Here is a 22,110-nt window from a genome sequence, read left to right as displayed (position 1 = left end):
CTGCCTTCAGCTACCATGAGAACAGCTGAAAGGAGAAGTCAGACGTCTGTCTCCTACAGTGGCAACACCTGTGGTGTGTTCCCAAAACTAGAAAACTGGGGCCAGAGAGGTCGTGCAGGGCTTCAGGGGTTTGCACTTCGTGTGGCCTACCCCGATTTGATCAGTCCCACGGTCCCTGAAACATGGCTGTAAGCCGGCCCGGCATCAGGGGAGGAATGTGGCCGTCTTTGCGGCTCTGTGGCTTTTGTCAGACGTGCGTTTATTTAATGTCCACATTCTGATGAGGTATCTGGTGAGAGTATCCCACCCTCATGGGCAGAGCCTGGCAAGCTACCGGTGGCGTATTCAATATGCCAAAAACAGAAACAATAGGTTGCATTCCCCTGACCCTGAAAGAGCCTCCAATTGTTGTGCAAGACGAGTAAGGAGAGGCTTCTAAAAGCTCAGGGCTGGGAGGAGTAGAGATGTTACTGGTGCCGCTCGAGTAAATTGATGAACAACAGGATGACAGTGATACAGTGATTCTGATGTGGTGCTGTACCGGCCCACAAGGGAACTTTGGAGTCAGCCCCTCCCCACAGCCGCAGCCCACTGTAGGCTGGTTTTTTTCTCTCCAGTAGAGTAATTTCACATTTCACTGCAGGGAGGCGAGGTGTGTCTGTGAAGAACACATGCACGTCTTTTGCTGTGAACACTTGAGTTCTCGCCCACGTTATTTTCTTGTCTTTGGGAGAATCTGTTCTTCCTAAAGTGTGAGACGGCTCCTGTCTCCTCTCCCTGCACCCAGTCTTCCTGTCATGTCACATCGTCAAGCAGGTGTCTTTCTCCCTGTCCACAGAGACGACAGTAACTCTTGCAATAGTGGTGGACAAGTTGTCACCTCGACTGGCTCAACTCCAGGTGCTGCACAGAGTGTTCAGTACTGGCGTCGCGGAAGTTCCACCCAACACCCGAAACGTCGTCCGGGCGTCCCACCTGCTCAACACACTGTACAAGGCCATTCTCGAGTACGACAGTGTCGGGGAGGCCTCTGAGCAAACGGTACGTTGCCCCGTCCCTGCTCACCAACCACACCCAGTCTCGCCCTGCCAGAGCGTGGCTTCCTACGTGGCTTTTTCTTTTCATCTTAACCCCCAGCCCCAAGCACAATCTTGGGATTGCTGTTTTTAAAAGATTAATGTTCTGTTGAATATGCTTCTAGACTTTTTGTTTAGCATATAATTTTTTTTTTTAACTTTTTGGTCACTCCCAGCAATGCTCAGGGGTTACTCCTGGCTCTGCATTCAGGAATCACTCCTGGTGGTGGTCAGGGGACCATGTGGGATGCTGGGAATTGAACCCGGGTTGGCCGAGTGCAAGGTAAACGCTCTACCCGCTGTGCTATCGTTCCAACCCCTAGCATATAAATTTGAGGCTGTATGAAATTGGCTCTTTAGCAGACCTTGTCATGATATCTGGAAAGTGAATCAAGGAAAGGAAAATAATTTTCATTTAAACACAAAGTTCTGGAGGGGCCAGAGCAATAGTATAGCGGGTATAGTGCTTGCCTGGGACACTGCCCACCCAGATTCTGTCCCTGGCACCCCAAGGTCCTCTGACAGCGCAGAGCCAGGAGTCAGCCTTGAACACTGCTGGGTATGGCAAAAAAACTTTTAGAGGTCTGTTTCATGACAGGGTGAATATACTGTGTACTGTGTCATAAATCCCATTACATTAAAATTTTTTTTTATCGTATCACTGTGAGATAGACCCTTTCAAAACTGTTCATAATTGGATTTCAGTCATACAGTGTTCCAGCACCCATCCCTCCACCAGTGCACGTTTCCCAGCACCAGTGTCCCCAGGTTCCCTCCCATCACTGCACACCCTCTGCCTGCCTCTGTAGTAGGTGCTTTTCCCCTCTCTCTTTCTTTCTCTCTTTCTCTCCTCTCTTCTTTCTTTTCTCTCTCTCTTCTCTCCTCTCCTCTCTCCTCTCTCTTCTCTCTTTCCTCTCTCTCTCCTCTCTTTCCTCTCTCTCCTCTCTCCTCTTTCCTCTCTTTCCTCTCTTTTCTCTCCATTCAGTGTCAGTGCCAGGACGACATTGAGCCTTGGCTGGGAAAGTTACAGCTCTGGGTTTAAGAGGGTGACTTGTTCTCTTACCATCTTATCGCTTGGGGACTCTACTCCAATATAAAGTTGGTCTCTTTGAATTATGTCTTTTCTTTCCTGTTGACGTAGAATCTCACGTCCAGAGCTGTCCAGGGGCCACCCCTCCCTTCATGCGTGGGGATTGCTCCGTGTGGCAGTGCTTGGGAAACCCTGTGGTTCCAGGGGTTGCCCCCAGGCCTCTCCCATGCAGAGCCTGTGCTGCAGCCCCACTTTCTCATTCTTGGCGGACGTCAGCTGAGACCGTTTCCCCTGGAGCATTTGCTCTTGGGAGGGCCCTCTTGGGCACCGCCCCATATGGCCCTCTCCGATTTGCAATTTTGGGATTTTAGTTTTTTCTTTTTCAAAAGCATAGAAATCAGGTCCCTTGAAAAGATATTCGGAGGTGTTGGTGCCCGCTTGCCTGCGGAGCCCCAGAGTGCTGAGGTCGTCCTGTGCATCCCCCCAGGTCTCGCTGCTGTTCTCTCTCTGGGTGGAGACAGTGCGGCCCTACCTGCAGATCGTGGATGAGTGGATCGTGCACGGGCACCTGTGTGACAGCGCCAGGGAGTTCATCATCCAGAGGTGAGGTGGTGGTACTGTCCCCTCTTCGCTCCCTCAGAAGCCGTGGATGGTGCAGGGGAGCTGGGCATGGACTGAGTCCTGTATGTTTCATAGTAAAGCTGTTTACCGCACAGTGCTCGGGGACACCAGCTCGAACTTCTTCCTCGAGTTAATGTCCCTTCACATCTTTTTTAATGATTCCTGTGATCAGGGTTACTAGTAATGGTGAGAGACCCCGGTGTCCACTACTGTGAGCTTTGGTGACATGATGACTTCAGTTACTCCCAGTAATCTGAGCGATGGGAGCTATAATATAAATGTGAACGTGATATGTAAAAATATATCAGTAGGGGCCAGAATGATAGTCTAGAAAGTTGCTTGCTTTATACTTGCCTTGTCCTGGGTTCCATCCCCAATACCCCAGATGGTCCCCTGAGTCACCACCAGGAGTGATCCCTGAGCACAGAGCCAGGAGTCAGCTCTGAGCACTGCCAGATGGCCCCAAAACCAAGAGTAATGGTGCAGCTAGAGTGATAGTACAGCTGGTAAGGTGCTTGTCTGGCAAGTGACTGGCCTGAGTTCCATCCCAGCACCCCGCATGGCCCTCTGAGCCCGCCAGGAGTGATCCCTGAGCACCTCCAGGAATGGCCCAAAAACAAACAGAAAAAGATATATCAGTAATATAAAAGATAGGAAGATAGGAAGTATGGCCAGATATGCCTCTAAGGTATGTAATTTTCCAAGTTAGCTACTCCTTTTTTACCTTCTTGCTATAATATTTACTATAACAGTTAAAACCTTAATTCACCTCATTCCATGTTTTTTATTTTATTTTATTTTATTTTATTTTATTTTTGGCCTCTTTTTTGCGGGTGGGGGCGGGGGGGTTCACACCTGGCAGTACTCAGGAGTTACTCCTGGCTCTATGCTCAGGAATCACTCCTGGTGGTGCCCAGGGGACCCTATGGGGTGCTGAGGATCAAACCTGGGTTGGCCATGTGCAAGGCAAACACCCTACCCACTATCATATCACTCCGGCTCTTGCTGTTTTCTTTCATCTTTTTTTCTTCTTTTGACTTGTTTCACAATGATTGATATTATTGGGTTTCGAAGATCTGGACAATAGACCTGAGCTTTAGACTTGTGCTTTAGGAGGAAATGTTATCATTTAAATTCCTTGAATCTGTGTAGGAACAAGAATGTCCCGGTAAATCATAGAGACTTCTGGTATGCAACATACACGTTATACAGCGTCTCTGAAAAAACCGAGAATGAAGAGAAGATGAGTGATAATGCAAGTGCGAGCTCTGGCAGCGAGCAGGGGCCATCCAGCCGGCAACACACCATGGTGTCCTTCCTCAAACCTGCGCTGAAGCAGATCATCATGGCCGGCAAGTCCATGCAGCTGCTGAAGAACCTGCAGTGCTCTGAGGGGACCACATGCCAAGCCACGGCCAGAGGTAGCATAATTAAAGCTGTGTACCACACAGTGCTCTGGGGAACCATGGGCCAGGCCACAGCCAGAGGTCTCATAGTTAAAGCTGTGTACCACACAGTGCACTAGGAGGACCACGTGCCAGGCCATGGCCAGGGGTTGCATAGTTAAAGCTGTGTACCACACAGTGCTCTGGGGGGGACCACAAGCTAGGCCACGGCCAGGGGTTGCATAGTTAAAGTCATATACCACAGCCCACGCAAACATTGTAGTTGGTGAAAAACTGCAAGCCTTTCCTGTAAGATCAGGCACAAAACAAGTCTGCCCACTCTCAGCACTACTATTCAATATAGTATTGGATGTCCTGGGCACAGCAGTTAGGCAAGAAAGAGACACTAAGAGCGTCCAGATCAGAAAAGATTCTCAGTTTTTGCAGTTACCATGATACTATATCTAGCAAACCCTGAAGACTCCACTAAAAGTTTCCTAGAAGTAATAGATAACATACAGTAAAATGACAGCTGCAAAACCAATGCACAGAAATTCATGGCTTTTCTGTGTGCCACATGGGTAGAGTGTCAGTGGTCAGAGGAAAATCTGCAGATGAATGAAGTTAGTCCTCTGGACGCTGACCAGAAGTGTCGGGTTAAGCGTCCATCTCTTTCTCAGATGCAGAGAGGAAAAGCTTATACACCCTGTTTCTGGAGTCCGTGCAGTCACGCCTTCGTCGTAGAGATGAGTCCACCGCCCCAGTTCCTGAGGAGCAGCAGGCCACCAAGAAGAGCCTGGTCCAGATGCAGTCCATCGCCCACAGGCGCCTGGAGCTGGAGGATGTTCATGACCCGCTGCTTGCAATCAACTTCGCAAGGTGACACACCCCTGCCATTTCCAAGTGACCGAAGGCCAGGAGTGTCGACTGTCTGCCAGGTTGCGCTCTTTAGCCTTACATGCTAACACCTTATAACCTGTTTTATTCCCATTGAATCCAGGAAAGTGCTGCCTTTACTTACCACACTGCTCTGAGGGGACCACATGCCAGGTAGCACAATTAAAGCCACTTACCGCAGCCCACAGAAAACACACTCAGAGATGAAAAACTGAAGCCAGATGTCTTTTTTTTTTTTAAGATTTTTTTTTTTAATTGAGTCACAGTGAGATTACACCATACAAAGCTGTTCACATTAGGTTTCAGTCACACAGTATGTGAACACCCATTCCTTCCACCACTGTTCATTTCTAGCACCAGTGTGCCAAGTTTCCCTCCCCTCACTCATCCACCCCAGCCCCGCCCCTCTCTCTCCAATAGATACCACTGATAGGTTATCATGTATATCCCTTTACCTACTTTTAACACTCAGATCTTGTCCAGCGTGATCACTTCCAGCTATATCTTACCCACCCTCCGCTCCACACACATTTGTGGTAGATTCCAACCATTGACGAGTCCTCTTAGTCCCTGTTTTCCCTGGCCATGACTATTAGTTTTCTATTGTATATATATATATATTTTTATATCCCACAAATGAATGCAGTCATTCTATGTCTGTCCCTCTCCTTTGACTCATTTCACTCAGCTTGATATTCTCCATGTCCATCCATTTCTAGGCAAATTTCATGACTTAATTTTTTCCTAACAGCTGCATAGTATTCCACTGTGTAAATGTGCCATAGTTTCTTTAAGGAAGCCAGATGTCATTTGGGCCTCCTTATTTGTGGAAATCCATACCCTTCCTGTCTCACCCTGATCCCTGACCCAGGGTTGGAGGAATGCTATGGCCTGCAAACATGGTACCTGCGTGTTTGTAGGTACAAACATGGGGTCTACACAGGTGCCTGACACTTTGAGTCAAGCCTCTACTATGTCAAAGGCATTTGGTCCTTAGGTGCTTGCAGGTAAAGTGGTTCTTTTTAAATTTTATTTGGGGCACTTATAAGGCTATGTGACATACAACTCTGTTGGTAATATCAAAGGCCTAGAAAGTCCTCCTTAGAACTTGACCTGAAAGATACAAGTAACAGCAACCGATTCACTCTTAAGGAGATATATATATGTATGTGTGTGTGTGTGTGTGTGTGTGTGTGTGTGTGTGTATTTTTTGGGTCACACCCGGAGATGCACAGGGGTCACTCCTGACTCTTCACTCAGGAATTACCACTGGTGGTGCTCAGGGGACCATATGGGATGCTGGGAATCGAACCCGGGTTGGCCGCATGCAAGGCAAATGCCCTACCCGTTGTGCTATCACTCCAGCCCCTCTTAAGGATATTTTGAGGGAAAAGTTTGGTTTTTCTCCAAGAGTTGATCAGTTTAAGACTAACCGTAAAAATGAGACTGGCTGGTGAGTTAAGACCCTTGCCTAACAAGTGGCTGATGCTGGCTTGACCCTCAGCAGCCCATGGTCACCCAACATGCCTTAGAGCATCACCAGGTATGGCCTAAAATTTAAAGAAAAATAAAGTTTTTTTTCCAAATGTGATGTGCATTGCAGGGTAAGGGAATTCTGCTGGTAACAGCCCTTAGAAGAATGTGTCTTTTCTGTTAAAGGCTGTATCTGGAGCAGAGTGACTTTCAGGAGCAGTTCGCTGGTGGACACATCTCTGTGGACAGGTCGTCAGAATCCGTAACATGCCAGACCTTTGAGCTGACGCTGAGGTCTTGCCTCTACCCTCATATCGACAGGCAGTATCTCGATTGCTGTGGCAACCTCATGCGGACTCTGAAAAAAGATTACAGGTACAGGGAACTTACTTTCAGAAGCAGCCCCAGGTTTGCTAGGGATGAAGAACAAGTGAAATTACTTGAAAGCTTTCAAGTTTCAAGTTTTGGTTGAAATATGTATTGGTTAGGGGCTGGAGCGATAGCACAGCGGGTAGGGCGTTTGCCTAGCACGCAGCCGACCCGGGTTCGAATCCCAGCATCTCATATGGTCCCCTGAGCACTGCCAGGGGTAATTCCTGAGTGCAGAGCCAGGAGTAACCCCTGTGCATCGCCGGGTGTGACCCAAAAAGCAAAAAAAAAAAAATAGGTACTGGTTATGTAATATTTTTCCTTTGAGAGTCACCAGATTAACTATCAAAGTTTTCTTCACTATGTTTGAAATTTAGTTCTTCAGTTATTTTTGAGAATCCATCCTTAAGGAAATAGAGAAAAGGGGCCGGAGCAATGGTACAGGTAGGGCGTTTGCCTTGCACACAGCCGACCTAAGTTCAATCCCCAGCATCCTGTGTGGTCCCCCAAGTACCACCAGGAGTAATTCCTGAGTGCAGAGCCAGGAGTAACCCCTGAGGACTGCTGGGTATGACCCAAAAAAGCAAAAGAAAAGAAAAAAGAAATAGAGAAAAGCCTTGTTGAACAAAAGTGTCCATCATATGTTGCTACTGGAGAGAAAAACACGAAATTACTAAGTAATGGATGACTAGTCCTCTGATGAAATTACTGTATATCCATATCCACATGTGAGCTTTATAAGGCTGCAATGTTAATTACTTTTTTTTTTTTTTTTTGCTTTTTGGGTCACAGCCAGCGATGCTCAGGGGTTACTCCTGGCTTTACACTCAGGAATTACTCCTGGCGGTGCTTGAGGGACCATATGGGATGCCGGGGATCGAACCTGGGTCAGCTGAGTGCAAGGCAAACGGCCTACCCGCTGTGCAATCGCTCCGGCCCCAATTAAAAATGTTTTAAATTTTTTTTATTTAAATCTGTCATCCCATTGTTCATCGATTTGTTTGAGCGGGCACCAGTAACGTCTCTCATTGAGAGACTTATTGTTACTGTTTTTGGCATATTATTTTAAAATATTTTTAAATTTATTTAAATATTATTAAACTATTTATTTAAAAATAAGAAAGCAGGGGCTGGAGTGATAGTACAGTGGGTAGGACATTTGCCTTGCATGCAGCTGACCCAGGTTCGATTCCCAGCACCCCATATGGTCTCCTGGGCACCGCCAGGAGTAATTCATTAGTGCAGAGCCAGGAGTAACCCCCATGCATCGCCAGGTATGGCCCAAAAAGCAAAAAAATAAGAAAGCATAAAATGTTATTAAAGGTATATACCATAGTTATTCTTTCGTTGTTATTTTTGGTATTTAAATTTTTTTTTTATTGTATAAAGTAGTTCACAATATTTGATTACAGTTAAATTCAAACACCAATTCCCACCACCATATTTTGGATGTTTATATTCTGAACCCCAACCACTGCCCCAAGGCAGAACTGAGAACTGAAATATTGTTTGTTATGAAAAACTGCTGAAAATACTATGAAAAAATTTCCTTAGGGGAAAGAGTGTGAAGATTGTTGTATTTCACCCAGGGATCATTAAGCCCTTCTATGAGATCACTAACATGCTGTTAAAGGTTGAAACCTTGTGTGCTTATATATATAAATATATATATATATATATATATATATATATATATATATATATATATATAATTCCATTAAGGTTGGTTGCCTCTTACTTTAAACCCCATCAAATGTGGTGCGGTACTTTTGGAGTATGGGTGGTGTAAGGTGTGAGTTGTCGAGACAATTCATCCTCCCCCCTCTTGGGGCACCCCAAGTGAAATAGCCTGGCACGAGCTATGCTTCCTTCCTGGAGAAAAGGACATGCGACTCTGAATGGTGGCTGATGATGAGATTATCTGGCACTAGCCAGAGGTGGCTTATGGGTGTGGTTGCTGAGTTAACGGAAGTAGGGGGACACAGGTGGAGGATCCCCATTCCCAGTTTCGTTGAGCCCAGACTTTTCAGTCACAAAGTCCCACATGCCTGGGTTTTTCTGGAGGTTCACTTATGGGTGAGACTCAGCCCGAGAGTGTGAAGAGCAGTCATGAGCATGGTGGCGATTGAGTTCTGGAGGTTTTTCGGCTGCCGGGACTAGGTCCTTTGGGGCGGGGATGGGTGTGGCGCCCCAAGTGAAACAGCCTGGCGTGGGGTCCAGCGCCATGGTTATGGCATGTGCTGTGTTATGCTCCCTTCCGGTAGAGGAGGACGTGTGACTGGATCGTGGCCAGTGACGATATCGTTGTTATTTTTGTTTTGGGGCTACATCCAGTGGTGCTCAGGGGTCATTTCTAGTTCTACACTAAGGAATTACTCCTGACAGTGCTCAGGTACTAGGTGGGATGCTGGGAATCGAACCTGGTTCAGCCATGTGCAAGGCAAACGCCCTATTCATTGTATTGTCTCCTTGCGCCCCAGTAGTTATTCTTTTATGCTTAGAGAAAAAACTGGCAAGAAATTCCTAAATAGTAACAGTGGAAGTTCACCATGAATGCATTAACTTTTGATTGCTCTTAATGGGTTAACTTTTTTTTAGTAATTCTTGAACATTTTGCCCACTTCTGATTATTAAAATAAAGGATATGCTTTTTTTCTCTCTTCAGTCTGATAGGAGGTGTTAGTATTTGATTGTGGTAAATTCAAAATATAAACCTAGGTCACTGTCGGGGCCAGAGCAGTAGTAGCACAGCAGCTAGGGCATTTGCCTTGCAGGCGACTGATCTTGGATGCTGGCCCCTGAGCACTGCCCTCCTGGCGCCCCAAACTCAGTCACTGTGATGGTAGTGTATGAAACTGCTGATTCTGAGGCTTCTCTCAGACCTTCCCGTCACTTACTTCCTCTTCACTTAGGTTGGTTGAATACCTGCAGGCCATGAGGAATTTTTTCTTAATGGAAGGTGGTGATACTATGTATGACTTCTACACGTCCATCTTTGATAAGATCCGAGAGGAAACCTGGCAAAATGTGTCTTTCCTTAACGCCCAGCTCCAGGACGCGGTCGCGCAGCGCTACCCCGAGGACAGCGCACGGTGAGTGTGGAAGGCGCCTCCCGAGTGTCAGCCAGGAGCCATGTGGGTCACTTCAGGGTGTCTGAAACTTTGCTATTGTTTGACATGTTCAAGAACTGAGGGGACCAGAGAGATAGTCCCGGATGGTAAAGCGCTTGCCTGGCACGAGCTGCTCGGGCGGCACCCGGTGGCTCTCTTTGGCTGTCGTGTGTCCTCTCCTGCCCTGTCCTGTTCCTTCGGTCAGGGCCCCCTGCAGCTCTCCTGCCTGAGAGCCTCCAGCTCCTGAAGGCCTCAGTGTTGCTGTCACCCATGGCCGCTCTCTGGCTCCTGGTGGCACTGTGAACGGAGGACCTTTGTATCCGGGCATACAGACATGCCAGGCGGGGCCACCCCAGGGCTGTGCTGTTGCCCCTCAGAGCCTCCGGGGGACAGGGCTGGGCCCTCTGCATTTGTCAGAAGCCAGCAGTGCCCCCCAGTCCTGCCAGGCCAATCACAGGGACTGTGTGTGGTCAGGGGCCTGGCACCCTGAGTGGGTGAGGCACTCACTTGCCTGCAGGTGCCAGGAGTACCCACCGCTTCATCGTGCACATGGGCAAGTCTGTTGCCAGCTGCCCACATTCTTCCTGCATCACCTGTGCCCTTTCCAGCCTTGGCAGCTCTGTAAACCTGGCTGCTTGCTCCCGCCTTGGCTCTCACCTCTTCTGGGGCCCCATCCAGCGTCCCCACTTGGTGCCCCCTGCAGAGGGATCAGGCACGAGCCAAGCCTGCCTTGTCGCACAGTGGACATGTGCCTGGCCCTGACCCCGGGAGCTCTTCTGCCTGTTCTTCACTGGGGTGCTCAGTAGGTGATGGAAAGATGCTGTGAAGGTGCAAGTTCCAGCTCTGCGCTGTCTGCCAGTTCAGCCATTTCTACCTGATGTGCTATCGCTCCAGCCCCCTACTACCCCTCTTCAAAAAAAAAAAAAAATCTACCCCTCTTCGTGTGTGTGTGTGTGTGTGTGTGTGTGTGTGTGTGTGTGTTGGGCCACACCCAGTGATGCTCAGGGCTTACACCTGCACTCAGGAATCACTCCTGGTGGTGCTCAGGGAAACATAGGATGCCAGGGATCGAACGCTGGTTGGCCACGTGCAAGACCAGCACCCTACCCACTGTACAGTTGCTTTGGCCCATACACCTCTTACTTCTATAGCCCGCCAGCAGTGATCTCTGAGCACAGAGCCAGAAGTAAGCCCTGAGCATAACCAGGTAAAAAAATTCTATATTGGAATATTTGCCTGGGTTTTATGAAATAGTAGCTGTTTGTATTTTTTTTTTTTTTTTTGCTTTTTGGGTCACACCTGGCGATGCACAGGGGTTACTCCTGGTTTTACACTCAGGAATCACCCCTGGCGGTGCTCAGGAGACCATATGGGATGCTGGGAATCGAACCCGGGTCGGCCGCGTGCAAGGCAAACGCCCTACCCGCTGTGCTATCACGCCAGCCCAGTAGCTGTTTGTAAATACTATGATAATGGGGCTGGAGCGATAGGACAGCGGGTAGGGCATTTGCCTTGCAGGCGACCGACCCGGGTTCAAGTCCCAGCATCCCATATGGTCCCCTGAGCATCGCCAGGTGTGACCCAAAAAGCGAAAAAAAAAATACTATGATAATAAATGTTAAAATATTAAGAGTTTTTTTTGTTTTGTTGGGTTTTTTTTTTTTTTTTTTTTTTTCTTTTTGGGTCACACCTCGCGATGCGGCGATGCACAGGGATTACTCCTGGCTCTGCACTCAGGAATTATCCCTGGCGGTGCGCAGGGAACCATACGGGATGCTGGGAATTGAACCCGTGTCGGCCTTGTGCAAGGCAAACACCCTACCTGCTGTGCTATCTCTTCAGCCCATATTAAGAATTTTTAAAAGTACAATTTTGGTGAGCAGAGTACTTACACAAACAAAAACTAAAGTTTCTTCTTCTAGTCTGTCCATAGCTTTTGAAAATGTTGACACAGCCAAGAAGAAACTTCCCGTTAATATCTTAGATGGCTTGACCCTCAGCTACAAGGTATGCACTGATATTCTTTATTAAAAAACAAGTGTTCACTAAGATTAAAACTTGCAAGCACTAGGTTACTTCCTATTCTAATTTTCTGGTGTTCCCCCCAATAGGTTCCATGGCCTGTGGATATTGTTATAAGCCTGGAATGTCAAAAAATTTATAATCAAGTATTCCTTCTCTTACTGCAAATAAAGTGGGCAAAATACAGTCTGGATGTTTTGCTATTTGGAGGTAAGATATTTTCAGTAAATAAATACATTTTAATTTTCGCCTCATGTATAATAAGGTGCTTGTTTGGTCATTTTTTTTATGTATATAGAAATATCCAGGTTGAAAAATAAATACCCAGATATGTGTATTTACAGCAAGTTTCACAGATCTCATAATTAACTTCCCTGAGTGAAGCAAAATAGTGTGATTGGGAATTTAGCCAAATTATGTACAATGTTCTCCTTTTCTTGAGGTTATGTTGGTGTGAAACTCTGTGTGTGTGTGTGTGTGTGTGTGTGTGTGTGTGTGTGTGTGTGTGTGTGTGTGTGTGTGTGTGTGTGTGTGTGTGTGTGTGTGTGTGTGTGTGTGTGTGTGTGTGTGTGTGTGTGTGTGTGTGTGTGTGTGAAGAGTACAGTTTCACAGCTCTTCCAAATACATGTTCCCACACGCAGCTATCTCCAGAGCACTGGCAGCGCGCCGGCCCCTTGGGCGTCTCCCCTCTGGTCTGCACTCCTTGCCCCTGTGGTCTGCATCCAAGGGCCTGTTTGTCTAGCTTTTGTTTGGGCCACATTGGCAGTGCTTGCGGGTCCCTGAGGCATCCTCCATGATCCTTATCTTTCCCCTTGATTTGCTTTTTTATGTCTCACGTGAGGTCATCCAAAATTCATCTTTCTCCTGATTTATTTTATTTTATGAATATTCCAGTTTATGGTTTGGACTCCACCATCCAGTTCTTCATACATTTTTCAGTTAACTTTTGTGCATGATGTTAGATATTGACTCATTTTCTTTCTTTTGCGTATGGCTAATCAGTTTTCCAATCACCACTGGTTAAAGACACTTTCCTCTCTACATTTCAGGCTTTAGGCCTCTGTAGTAAATTCAGTCCCTACCTGTGAGGATTAATTCTTGAGATCTCGCTTGTATTCCTTTGACCTGTGTGTCGCTCCTTTCCAGTACTGTACTATTCTCCGTTACCACAGCTGTACAGTGTGGCCGGAACCTGTGGGAAAGAAAAGTGACGCTTATTTCTTTTGTCTAGGGATTCCTTAGACTGCCGAGGGCTTGGGAGTCCACCCAGAGTTTAGCAACATTCACTCCCAATTTTGTAAGGAATTGCATTGAGTTCTTACATACTTTGGGTAGGATGGTCATTTTAGGGTTAGTTCTTCTAATTGACATTCGTGGGATTATTTTTCTATTTCATGCCATTGTAAACTTTTCTTTACTGGGCAGAAATTAGGAGATTCACGGGTGTGGAGGGCTACTCCCACCAGTACTCGGCCTGCCCTCAGGCCTACTCTGGTCCAGCAGTGCTGGGGCCTCCTGCATGTCCCGCCCAGGGGGATTTGGGCGCCAGGGATAGCAATCAGCCCAGCCGCACAGCTGTCAGTGTTTATTAGTTTTTTTTTTTTTTTCTTTTTGGGTCACACCCAGCGATGCACAGGCCTTACTCCTGGCTCTTCACTCAGGAATTACTCCTGGTGGTGCTCAGGGAACCATATGGGATGCTGGGATTCGAACCCAGGTTGGCCGCGTGCAAGGCAAACGCCCTACCCGCTGTGCTATCGCTCCAGCCCCTAGTATTTACTTTTTCATTTGTTGTCTGCATGTTGAAGTGCAGCAGGCTTTGTGCATTGATTTGGAGCCTGCACTTATTGTTTCTAATAGGTTTTCATTCTAGTCTTTAGGGTTTTTGACTAAATAGTGGTACTTTCGGGGCTGGAGCGATAGCACAGTGGGTAGGGCGTTTGCCTTGCACGCAGCCGACCCGGGTTTGAATCCCAGCATCCCATATGGTCCCCTGAGCACCGCCAGGGGTGATTCCTGAGTGCAGAGCCAGGAGTGACCCCTGTGCATCGCCGGGTGTGACCCAAAAAGCAAAAAAAAAAAAAAAAAAATAGTGGTAGTTTCACATTTCCAGTTTGTATTCATTTTGTTTCTTTTTCTTGCCTAATTACTCTGTCTGCATTTTCCAGTGCTGTGTCAATTTATAATGATGAGAGTGAACATCTTGTGCCCATACAAGAAGAAAGGCTGAAAGTTTCTTACCATTAAATCATTAAATTTGATGTTTAACTATGAGATTGTATAATGCCCACACAATGTTGAGATATATTTCTTCTTTCCTCATTATGTGGAATTTTTATCATAAATAATTTTTTTTTTTTTTTTTTTGCTTTTTGGGTCACACCCAGCGATGCTCAGGGGTTACTCCTGGCTTTGCACTCAGGAATTACTCCTGGCGGTGCTTGGGGGACCATATGGGATGCCAGGGATTGAACCCAGGTCGGCCGCGTGCAAGGCAAACGCCCTACCCACTGTGCTATCGCTCCAGCCCCAATCATAAATAATATTAAATCTGGTGAGAAAAAACTTTCCGTTGATAGAATATAATATGCTTTCCTTTTTTTTATTTTTCTTTTTGGATCATACCTGGTGATGCACAGGGGTTACTCCTGGCTCTGCACTCAGGAATTACTCATGGCAGTGCTCAGGGGACCATATGGGATGCTGGAAATTGAATCCGGGTCGGCCACATGCAAGGCAAACACCCTACTCACTGTGCTTTCGGCTCCAGCCTCTTGCCTTCCCTTTTTAATCTTTTACAGAGAAAGCTAGTGCTGCCGAGAAACCACAACTCAAAGCAGGGCTCAGCAGTGATCGAGACACAGCCGCCCCGGGTGGGCCTCAGAAGGAGCCAGTGAGACAGCGGATCCATCGTATGTTCCTCTTACGAGTGAAGCTCATGCACTTTGTGAATAGCTTACACAACTACATTATGACCAGGGTTCGTGTCTGCCTGCCCTCCTTGGAAACTGCTTTCCCACTGTGGCCGTGTCAGAAACATGACCCATAAATAAGCCCAGCCATGGGGGAAACGGCTTTGGACTGTGCGGAGTGTCCAGGCTCTGCCTTTGGGCACTGTGGCCCTTGCCTCAGGCCATGCAGGGCTTCTCTTGCGGGGTAGCCTGCTGAGCATCAGGTCTCCTTTGTCCTGGGGAGCAGCTCCTCCGCAGGGACGCCTGGGTGAGACCAGGGTGCTGCATAAGGATGAGAATAGCGGGTTTCATGATCTTCTTTGGGGTAGGCAGTGGCACGGGCAGTTTTCTGCCAGCTGTGCCAGCAGCTCCGTGCTCGGGTCCAAGGATGCAGCCGGGACTCCCCAGCCACCTTGGCAGTGCTCAGGGGCCTCTGGGCTGCAGCCCGTGGGCTGGAATCCTTGAAGGTTTAACCACTGTGCTGCCTCTCTCTTGCCCCAAGAGCTTTTCCTTAGCAACAAGAAAACTTATTTCAAAGTAACTGATACTTCTCACATTTCTTAACAATGGTTTTAAGAAAAGTTCTCAAAAGAGTTCAGGGCCAGAGCAATATTGTACAGCAGACAGGGTGCTTGCCTTGTATGCGACGGACTCGGGTTTGATCCTAGCACCTCATATGGTCCTCTGAGCCAGGAATAAATGCAGAGCACTGCCAGGGTGTCCCCAAGAGAAAAAAAAAAAAAGAAATAATAGTTCTGTGCAACAAATTTACCTGGTAATGTAAAAGTCAGTGCATTTTCTGTGTGGTCAGTTGTGGTCCTCACAGGGACGGTGAGTGAGAGGGAGGCACGGACTGGCTGCGAGAGCCCACGCCCCACCCCCCGTGCCCTCGACCAGAACCTGCCTTCCAAGAGGGAGACCTTGTTGGCCTTAGGTGTGGTGGCTGATTTAGGAGAGTAGAGACCAGTGATAAGTTTTCTGTCTGGTCCTCAAAGAAGGCATCTGCTGATAAATTCTGTTTTCCCCTCCAAGATTCTTCACAGTACGGGGCTGGAGTTCCAACATCAGGTTGAGGAAGCCAAGGATTTAGATCAGCTGATTAAAATCCACTACAGGTATCTGTCAACCATCCACGACCGGTGTCTGCTGAGAGAGAAGGTGCGTGCGATGCCCCCTGTACACGGGGCCACCGAGGTTGGGTGAGGGCAGGTGGGGCCTCTGTCTGAGTTTCTGTTCCGGAGACGAATCTTCCATGCAAGCACCAGATTGAATGAGCTTGCAAATATCGCTGAAAGTTGCATTGAAGGGAAGAGAAAAGAACTCTATTGGGACTTTTTGCACTGTACTTGGACTTTTTGGGATACTGAGTCTGCAGTTGTGGATACCAGTGACTCAGTCACTCCAGCACACCAGCATTTGGGTCACATCAGCACCTCAGTCACACAGCACCTCGGTCACACCAGTGTCTCGGTAACAACAGGTCTCGGTCACAAACAGGTCTTGGTCACACCAGGGTCTCGGTCACAACAGGTCTTGGTCACACCAGATCTCGGTTACACAAGGGTCTCAGTCACCAGGGTTTCAGTCACACCAGTGTCTCGCTCACGCCAGTGTCTCAGTCACACCAACACCTCAGTCACATCAGCACTTCGGTCATACCAGCACTTCAGTCACACCAGTGCCTCGGTCACACTAGCACCTCAGTCACACCAGCGTCTCAGTCACACCAGTGCCCCAGTTACACCTGTATCACAGTTATATCAGTGTTTCAGCCACACTAGTGCTACAGTCATGCCAGTGCTTTAGTGGAGAATTGCAGCCAGCTTCAGGTAACTCTGACACAAAATCATCTCACAGCCTTTGCAATACTGTCCCAGTTCACCGGGGAGTGAAGTGACCCTCCTGAAAAGGCTCTGCTTCTAGGAGTCTGGTGAGGGTTCAGGCCCCAGCTCAGGGGAGGTCTCATCCCTGCCTTACACGGAAAGGGGCTGACAGCCCTGCAGGGCTCTTTTGAATTAAGTGATGTCAGCCTAGGTGACTGACCCTTGGAGAGAGACAGTGACTGACGTGGCTCTGGTCTCCAGGTCAGCTTTGTGAAGGAGGCCATCATGAAGGTGTTGAACTTGGCACTCATGTTCGCAGATGGCTGGCAGGCTGGCCTGGGCGCCTGGCGGTAAGTATAGGCCTTATGCAACCTCGGGTCTTTCCAGCTTCCCTTTTAACTGGCTTCATGCTGGAGCCTTTCCTTCCATCTTGGCACTACATCACATAGCACTTAGACATGAACCATTTGTATTTCTGGAGCTGTGTGCTAGGCAAGTACCCTATCTACCGTAATACCTCTCTGCCCCCCAAAATAGCATATAAATTTAGCATTTTATATCTTTAACATGTTGGTGCTGGTGTGTATCGTTGATGGCTCACCCTTGGGTATGGTTTCATTGACACAGATTGTAATGCCAGAGTCAACGCATTAATCTATTTCTTCTTTTTTTTTTCTTTTTTTTGGTTTTTGGGTCACACCTGGTCATGCACAGGGGTTACTCCTGGCTCTGCACTCAGGAATTACCCCTGGCGGTGCTCAGCGGACCATATGGGTTGCGGGGAATCGAACCCGGGTCAGCCGCGTTGAAGGCAAATGCCCTACACACTGTCCTGTTGCTCCAGCCCGATCTATTTCTTGTAGAAGAGAAGTGTAAGTGGAAAACAGGAAAACAGAACCATGGAAAGGAAAGGGGTTGGGGCCCAGTTCTCATCCCATCCCGAATTTATATCCACAGGGGCCTTTCCTTCAGACATGTGCAAAGGTTTCTTTAAAGGTTGGTGGGACTGACAGAGAGGCAGACTGGGGGCCAGGAGGGAACCTGGGGACATCGAAGGAGGGAGACACTGGTTGTGAGACTAATGTTGAACATTGTATGCCTGAAACTCTGTGAGAATAACCATATAAGTCATGATACCTTAGTTATCTTAAAAAAAATTTTTAAGGGGCTGGAGCAGTAGCACAGTGGGTAGGGCATTTGCCTTGCACATGCCGACCCGGGTTCGATTCCCAGCATCCCAAATGGTCCCCCAAGCACTATCAGGAGTAATTCCTGAGTGCATGAACCAGGAGTAACCCTTGTGCATTGCTGGGTGTGACCCAAAAAGCAAAAACAAAGCAAAAACATTTTAAAGAAATATTTTTCAAAAATCAAAAAAGGCAGAGTAGGGGGCTGGAGAGATAGCACAGCGGGTAGGGCGTTTGCCTTGCACGCGGCCGACCCGGGTTCAAATCCCAGCATCCCATATGGTCCCCTGAGCATGGCCAGGGGGGTAATTCCTGAGTGCAGAGCCAGGAGTAACCCCTGTGCATTGCCAGGTGTGACCCAAAAAGCAAAAAAAAAAAAAAAAAAAAAAAAAAAGGCAGAGTATTTTGTTTTACAACTTTTAAACGTTTCCACAAAGTTAAAGTACACTTGCAATCACCACACAGAAATGTAGCTGACCTGTGAGCTTCCTGTGCGCTTTCTCTTCCTAGGATGGAGTCTATAGAGAAGATGGAGTCTGACTTTAAAAACTGCCATATGTTCCTTGTAACCATCCTGAATAAAGCCGTCTGTAGAGGATCCTTTCCCCATTGTGAGTGCCCTGTTGGGATACGATGTAGTGTCAGCTCAGCGTCCTGGTTACTCAGTTTTTGTTACTGCGTTTTGGTTTGAGGATTGGCCTTATGAACAGTGATGAGTATTTCACTGTTTTCCAGCCTGAGAAGTCCCTCAGTGTTTGTTCAAGGCTTTGGTTTGTCTTGAGAGATGCAGTGGGGTACATGCGGATCAGATGTGACGCGTGCTTCCTAGTCTGCAGGTCATTTTTGGGGGCCGAGGGCTTTTGACCACGGAGATGGCAGAAGGTTCGCTCCTACTTCCCAGGCAGGCTTGTCACTGCTCCTTTCAGAAGACTCGGTGGACTTCAGGGTCTTTTCTCTAGCAGTTTCAAAGCTACTCGGGCTGCCTCTGCCTCCAGGGAAGCAGCCGTAGGCCTGACAGCTCAGAACACAAGTGAGGGGGCCGAGCAATGGCACGGCGGGGAGGGCCCTGAGTGCAGAGCCAGGATCGGTCCTGGTGCAGAGCCAGGAGTCAGCCCTGAGCACCACTGGGGGTGGCCCAGAAAAACAAAATACAATGTGAGCTGACGAGGCCTGAGGGGTGAGTCACAGCAGAAAAAGCCGTGGGATCAGTGGACACAGGACAAAGCACTGTTTCTGTCAGCTTTGGGGGGACACCTCACCTTTCTGCATTTTTCAGCTCTGCTCCACTCAGAGTTGCTGAATGTCTGTTAAACTGTCAGGAGACGCACTGGTGATCAGTATGCCCGGCTGTTCTGTTGGTAGCGAGACATGGCATTTTGTTAGAGCTGGCTCCAGGTTTTGTGACATATGGGACAAATATGATTCATTCATCGAAGTGCCCGAAATTTGTTTCCAGAATGAAAAAGAGATAAAATAGAACTAAATGATAGCTTTTTGATTTGGATTTAATAATTGCCATCTTTATTCAGTGTTAAAAATAGCATTTACTTTAAGGTAGAGAATGTTGTTTGAATGTATTAAAGCTTTACTTGAACATATTTAAACTTATTATTTTTATCTTATCTTTATTCTTTCCACAGTGGAATCTTTAGCACTGTCACTCATGGCTGGCATGGAACAGAGTTAAATATCCACTGTGCACTGAATCACTCACCACTCTCCATGCATATCCATGTCTGCCATGTGCCGGTAAGACATGGGAATCTCTGTCCTTGGGTTCCTTGGCCAAGGCTGTGGCTCAGTGGGCAGGCATGTGCCCACGAGTCTGAGACCGCACACCACAGAACAAACCAGAATGAACCTGGACCTGCTCTCTGGACAGTGTACTCAGAGTTATTTATTCAAGAGAGTCTCGGAGGATGAACAGGGACCTGTGTAAAATTGTATCAATAATGGAAAGTGTATGTAGGCTATTTATATTTATATTTATATTTCCTACTGTAAGCTATAGATTATGGCATTGATACCTTCGAATGTAAAAGATATAGTTTTGAAATGTAATTGTGATATTAAAAATAAATTAACACTTTTAATTATTCTGTCCTTTTTGCTGTCACCGGGCTTCTCTGAGTTCTACATGCTCTCTTCCCTACAACTGCCTTATTTTAGTGTAGTACAGTGCAGAGTTATATTTTTTTATTTTAGGGGGCAGAGGCTTCTTCGGATCCCACCAGCAATTCTTGGCCAACTGGACTAGCGCAAGGGCCCAAAGCTACGATTCCGGGGCCAGCCTCGCCCCCTACTGCTGGGACCTCCAGGGTTGCACCAGCAATATTGGGAGGACTGGGTGCTGCTGGGAGTCTGACTCAATCAGGTACAGGCTCGGCATGTGCAACATCTGCTCTCCTTTCCTGGCCCCAGAGTGTACTTTCATGGTCCCAGATGGAGAGTTCAGCACAGGCCACACGTCGGAGGCAGCTCCCTGAGGGCCGGCTGTCGTTCATGCTATTACTTGGCATGTCTTAACGTTTTCCATCTTCTTTGTATAAAAACAGCTCCTGGGTTCAAGGCTGTGGAGCCACACCGCAGGTGAGGCACTGGACGAGACTCCCACACCATAAATAAGCACTAAACAAAAAGCAGCCTGCCAGGGAAACCGTGAGTGTAGTGGTAGAACCTACAGCAGCCCCGCCAATTCCCGCGAAGTCTCCCTAGTGCCATGTGGCCCAGTGAGGCACATGTTTAACAGTCTCAGAGCCGAACCCTAGGTCCCCGTTGTTGGACAAACCTCAGTCATCATGTAGCAACAGCAGGTCCTGTGTGCAGACAGGGAAACGGGAAGAAATGCCTGAATACCTGGGCATAAACTACTATTACTAGATCTCACGGAAACACCACAGCGCATCTTGAGCAGCCACAATGAGATGAGGCCTCATCCAATCCTGTGGGTCACAGCGCTGTGGACAGTGATGGTCACACCCATACCCAGATTGAGACTGGTCTGGTTTGCTCTATGAGCACGTGTGTGTGTGTGTGTGTGTGTGTGTGTGTGTGTGTGTGTGTGTGTGTGTGTGTGTGTGTGTGTGTTTTGGTTTTTGAGTCACCCATCGGGCAGCGCTCAGGGCTTATTCCTAGCTCTACGCTCAGGGATCACTCCTTGTGGGCTTGGGACCCGTATGGGGTACTGGGGATCTGTGAGTTTTCACAACAACACAAGAAGAAAGAAGAATGGTGGAAAGGTTTGCAGTGGTGGGCCCGTGTGGGCAGGATGTGGTGGTGGCGTTTGGTGGCTAGGAGCCGCCTCTCCATTCTCTTCCGGAGGACGGACGAAGGACGGGCAGCGGGCTGACTCCCTGGCATCGTTCGATCCCTCCCTTTACAGTGCAGCCGTAGTTGTCGTTTTGGCCGCAGTCCCAGTCATCAGAGTTCTGTCATCCAAGTCTCACAGACCTCAAAGTCTCCAAAGTCTCAGTTTTCCTCCTCGCCTTCAACGTCTCGTTGTCGACCTTCTGTCCTCAGCGTCTAGTCCTCAGAGTCTAGTTCCAGAGTCTCGTCCTCGGCATCTTCAACAGTTCTCTCTTCAGCAACTCTCCTGCATGTCTTACAACCAGTCCAGTCTGGCTCTATCATTTCTCGTCTTCCTAGCTCTCTGTCCTCTCTATTCCCTCTGGTCTTCCTCTGTCGTCTCAGTCTTTAGTGTCTCCCCAAGTCTTACTCCATCGTCTCTAGTCCTCAGTCTCTCCCCACAACCCCTTACAGCACAGTTAAATAGGAATCATGTAGGGTGGGGATACAAAGGTGGGGTTGAACATTAACAAATCAACAAAGAGAGGTAAAGTCCACTCCTTCTCAAGTACAAAAAAATCTCATCTAAGGAGATAACTCAAGATTACTAGATCTTCCCAAGGGTGGGATTCCATCCAGGGTGTATTGCTTTCTCCTCAGCTAGTAATCCACTTAAGCAGTCACAGTAAATTTACTTCTTATAATATTTCTAGTGACGTCATTTTGTCTGAGCACAGTAAGAGATATATTAAGCTTAAGGTTTGGTTCTTCCTGAGGACATCTCGCTACATATTCCAGACCACAGTCCTCAGGCCAGGTTAGTCTTTCCTAACCCCAGCAGGGTCCTTATTCAGTTACCTCTTTGGGTTATGACAGAGTTT

The 22,110-nt window shown here is 47.8% G+C and overlaps 1 protein-coding gene across 1 annotated transcript in view; it reads left to right on the top strand.

The window, feature by feature from the left end:
- The window catches only part of TUBGCP5 (tubulin gamma complex associated protein 5), a 34,200-nt gene extending 14,167 nt beyond the window's left edge, over positions 1–20,033 (top strand). Inside the window, exons 11-23 of the mRNA XM_055142757.1 lie at positions 839–1,041; positions 2,594–2,709; positions 3,880–4,148; positions 4,793–4,991; positions 6,669–6,857; positions 9,764–9,943; positions 11,884–11,968; positions 12,073–12,193; positions 14,785–14,963; positions 15,967–16,092; positions 17,019–17,107; positions 18,455–18,555; positions 19,585–20,033. Of these exons, the coding sequence (XP_054998732.1) occupies positions 839–1,041; positions 2,594–2,709; positions 3,880–4,148; positions 4,793–4,991; positions 6,669–6,857; positions 9,764–9,943; positions 11,884–11,968; positions 12,073–12,193; positions 14,785–14,963; positions 15,967–16,092; positions 17,019–17,107; positions 18,455–18,555; positions 19,585–19,631 (1,904 nt within the window). The 3' untranslated portion in view covers positions 19,632–20,033. The remainder of the gene's footprint in view (positions 1–838; positions 1,042–2,593; positions 2,710–3,879; positions 4,149–4,792; positions 4,992–6,668; positions 6,858–9,763; positions 9,944–11,883; positions 11,969–12,072; positions 12,194–14,784; positions 14,964–15,966; positions 16,093–17,018; positions 17,108–18,454; positions 18,556–19,584) is intronic.
- Positions 20,034–22,110: the final 2,077 nt, after the last annotated feature.

This window comes from Sorex araneus, chromosome 6, assembly GCF_027595985.1.
Source record: "Sorex araneus isolate mSorAra2 chromosome 6, mSorAra2.pri, whole genome shotgun sequence".
Classification (NCBI taxonomy): Eukaryota; Metazoa; Chordata; class Mammalia; order Eulipotyphla; family Soricidae; genus Sorex; species Sorex araneus.
Note: the sequence above shows the minus strand (reverse complement) of the source record. Positions and strands in the feature narration are given on the sequence as shown.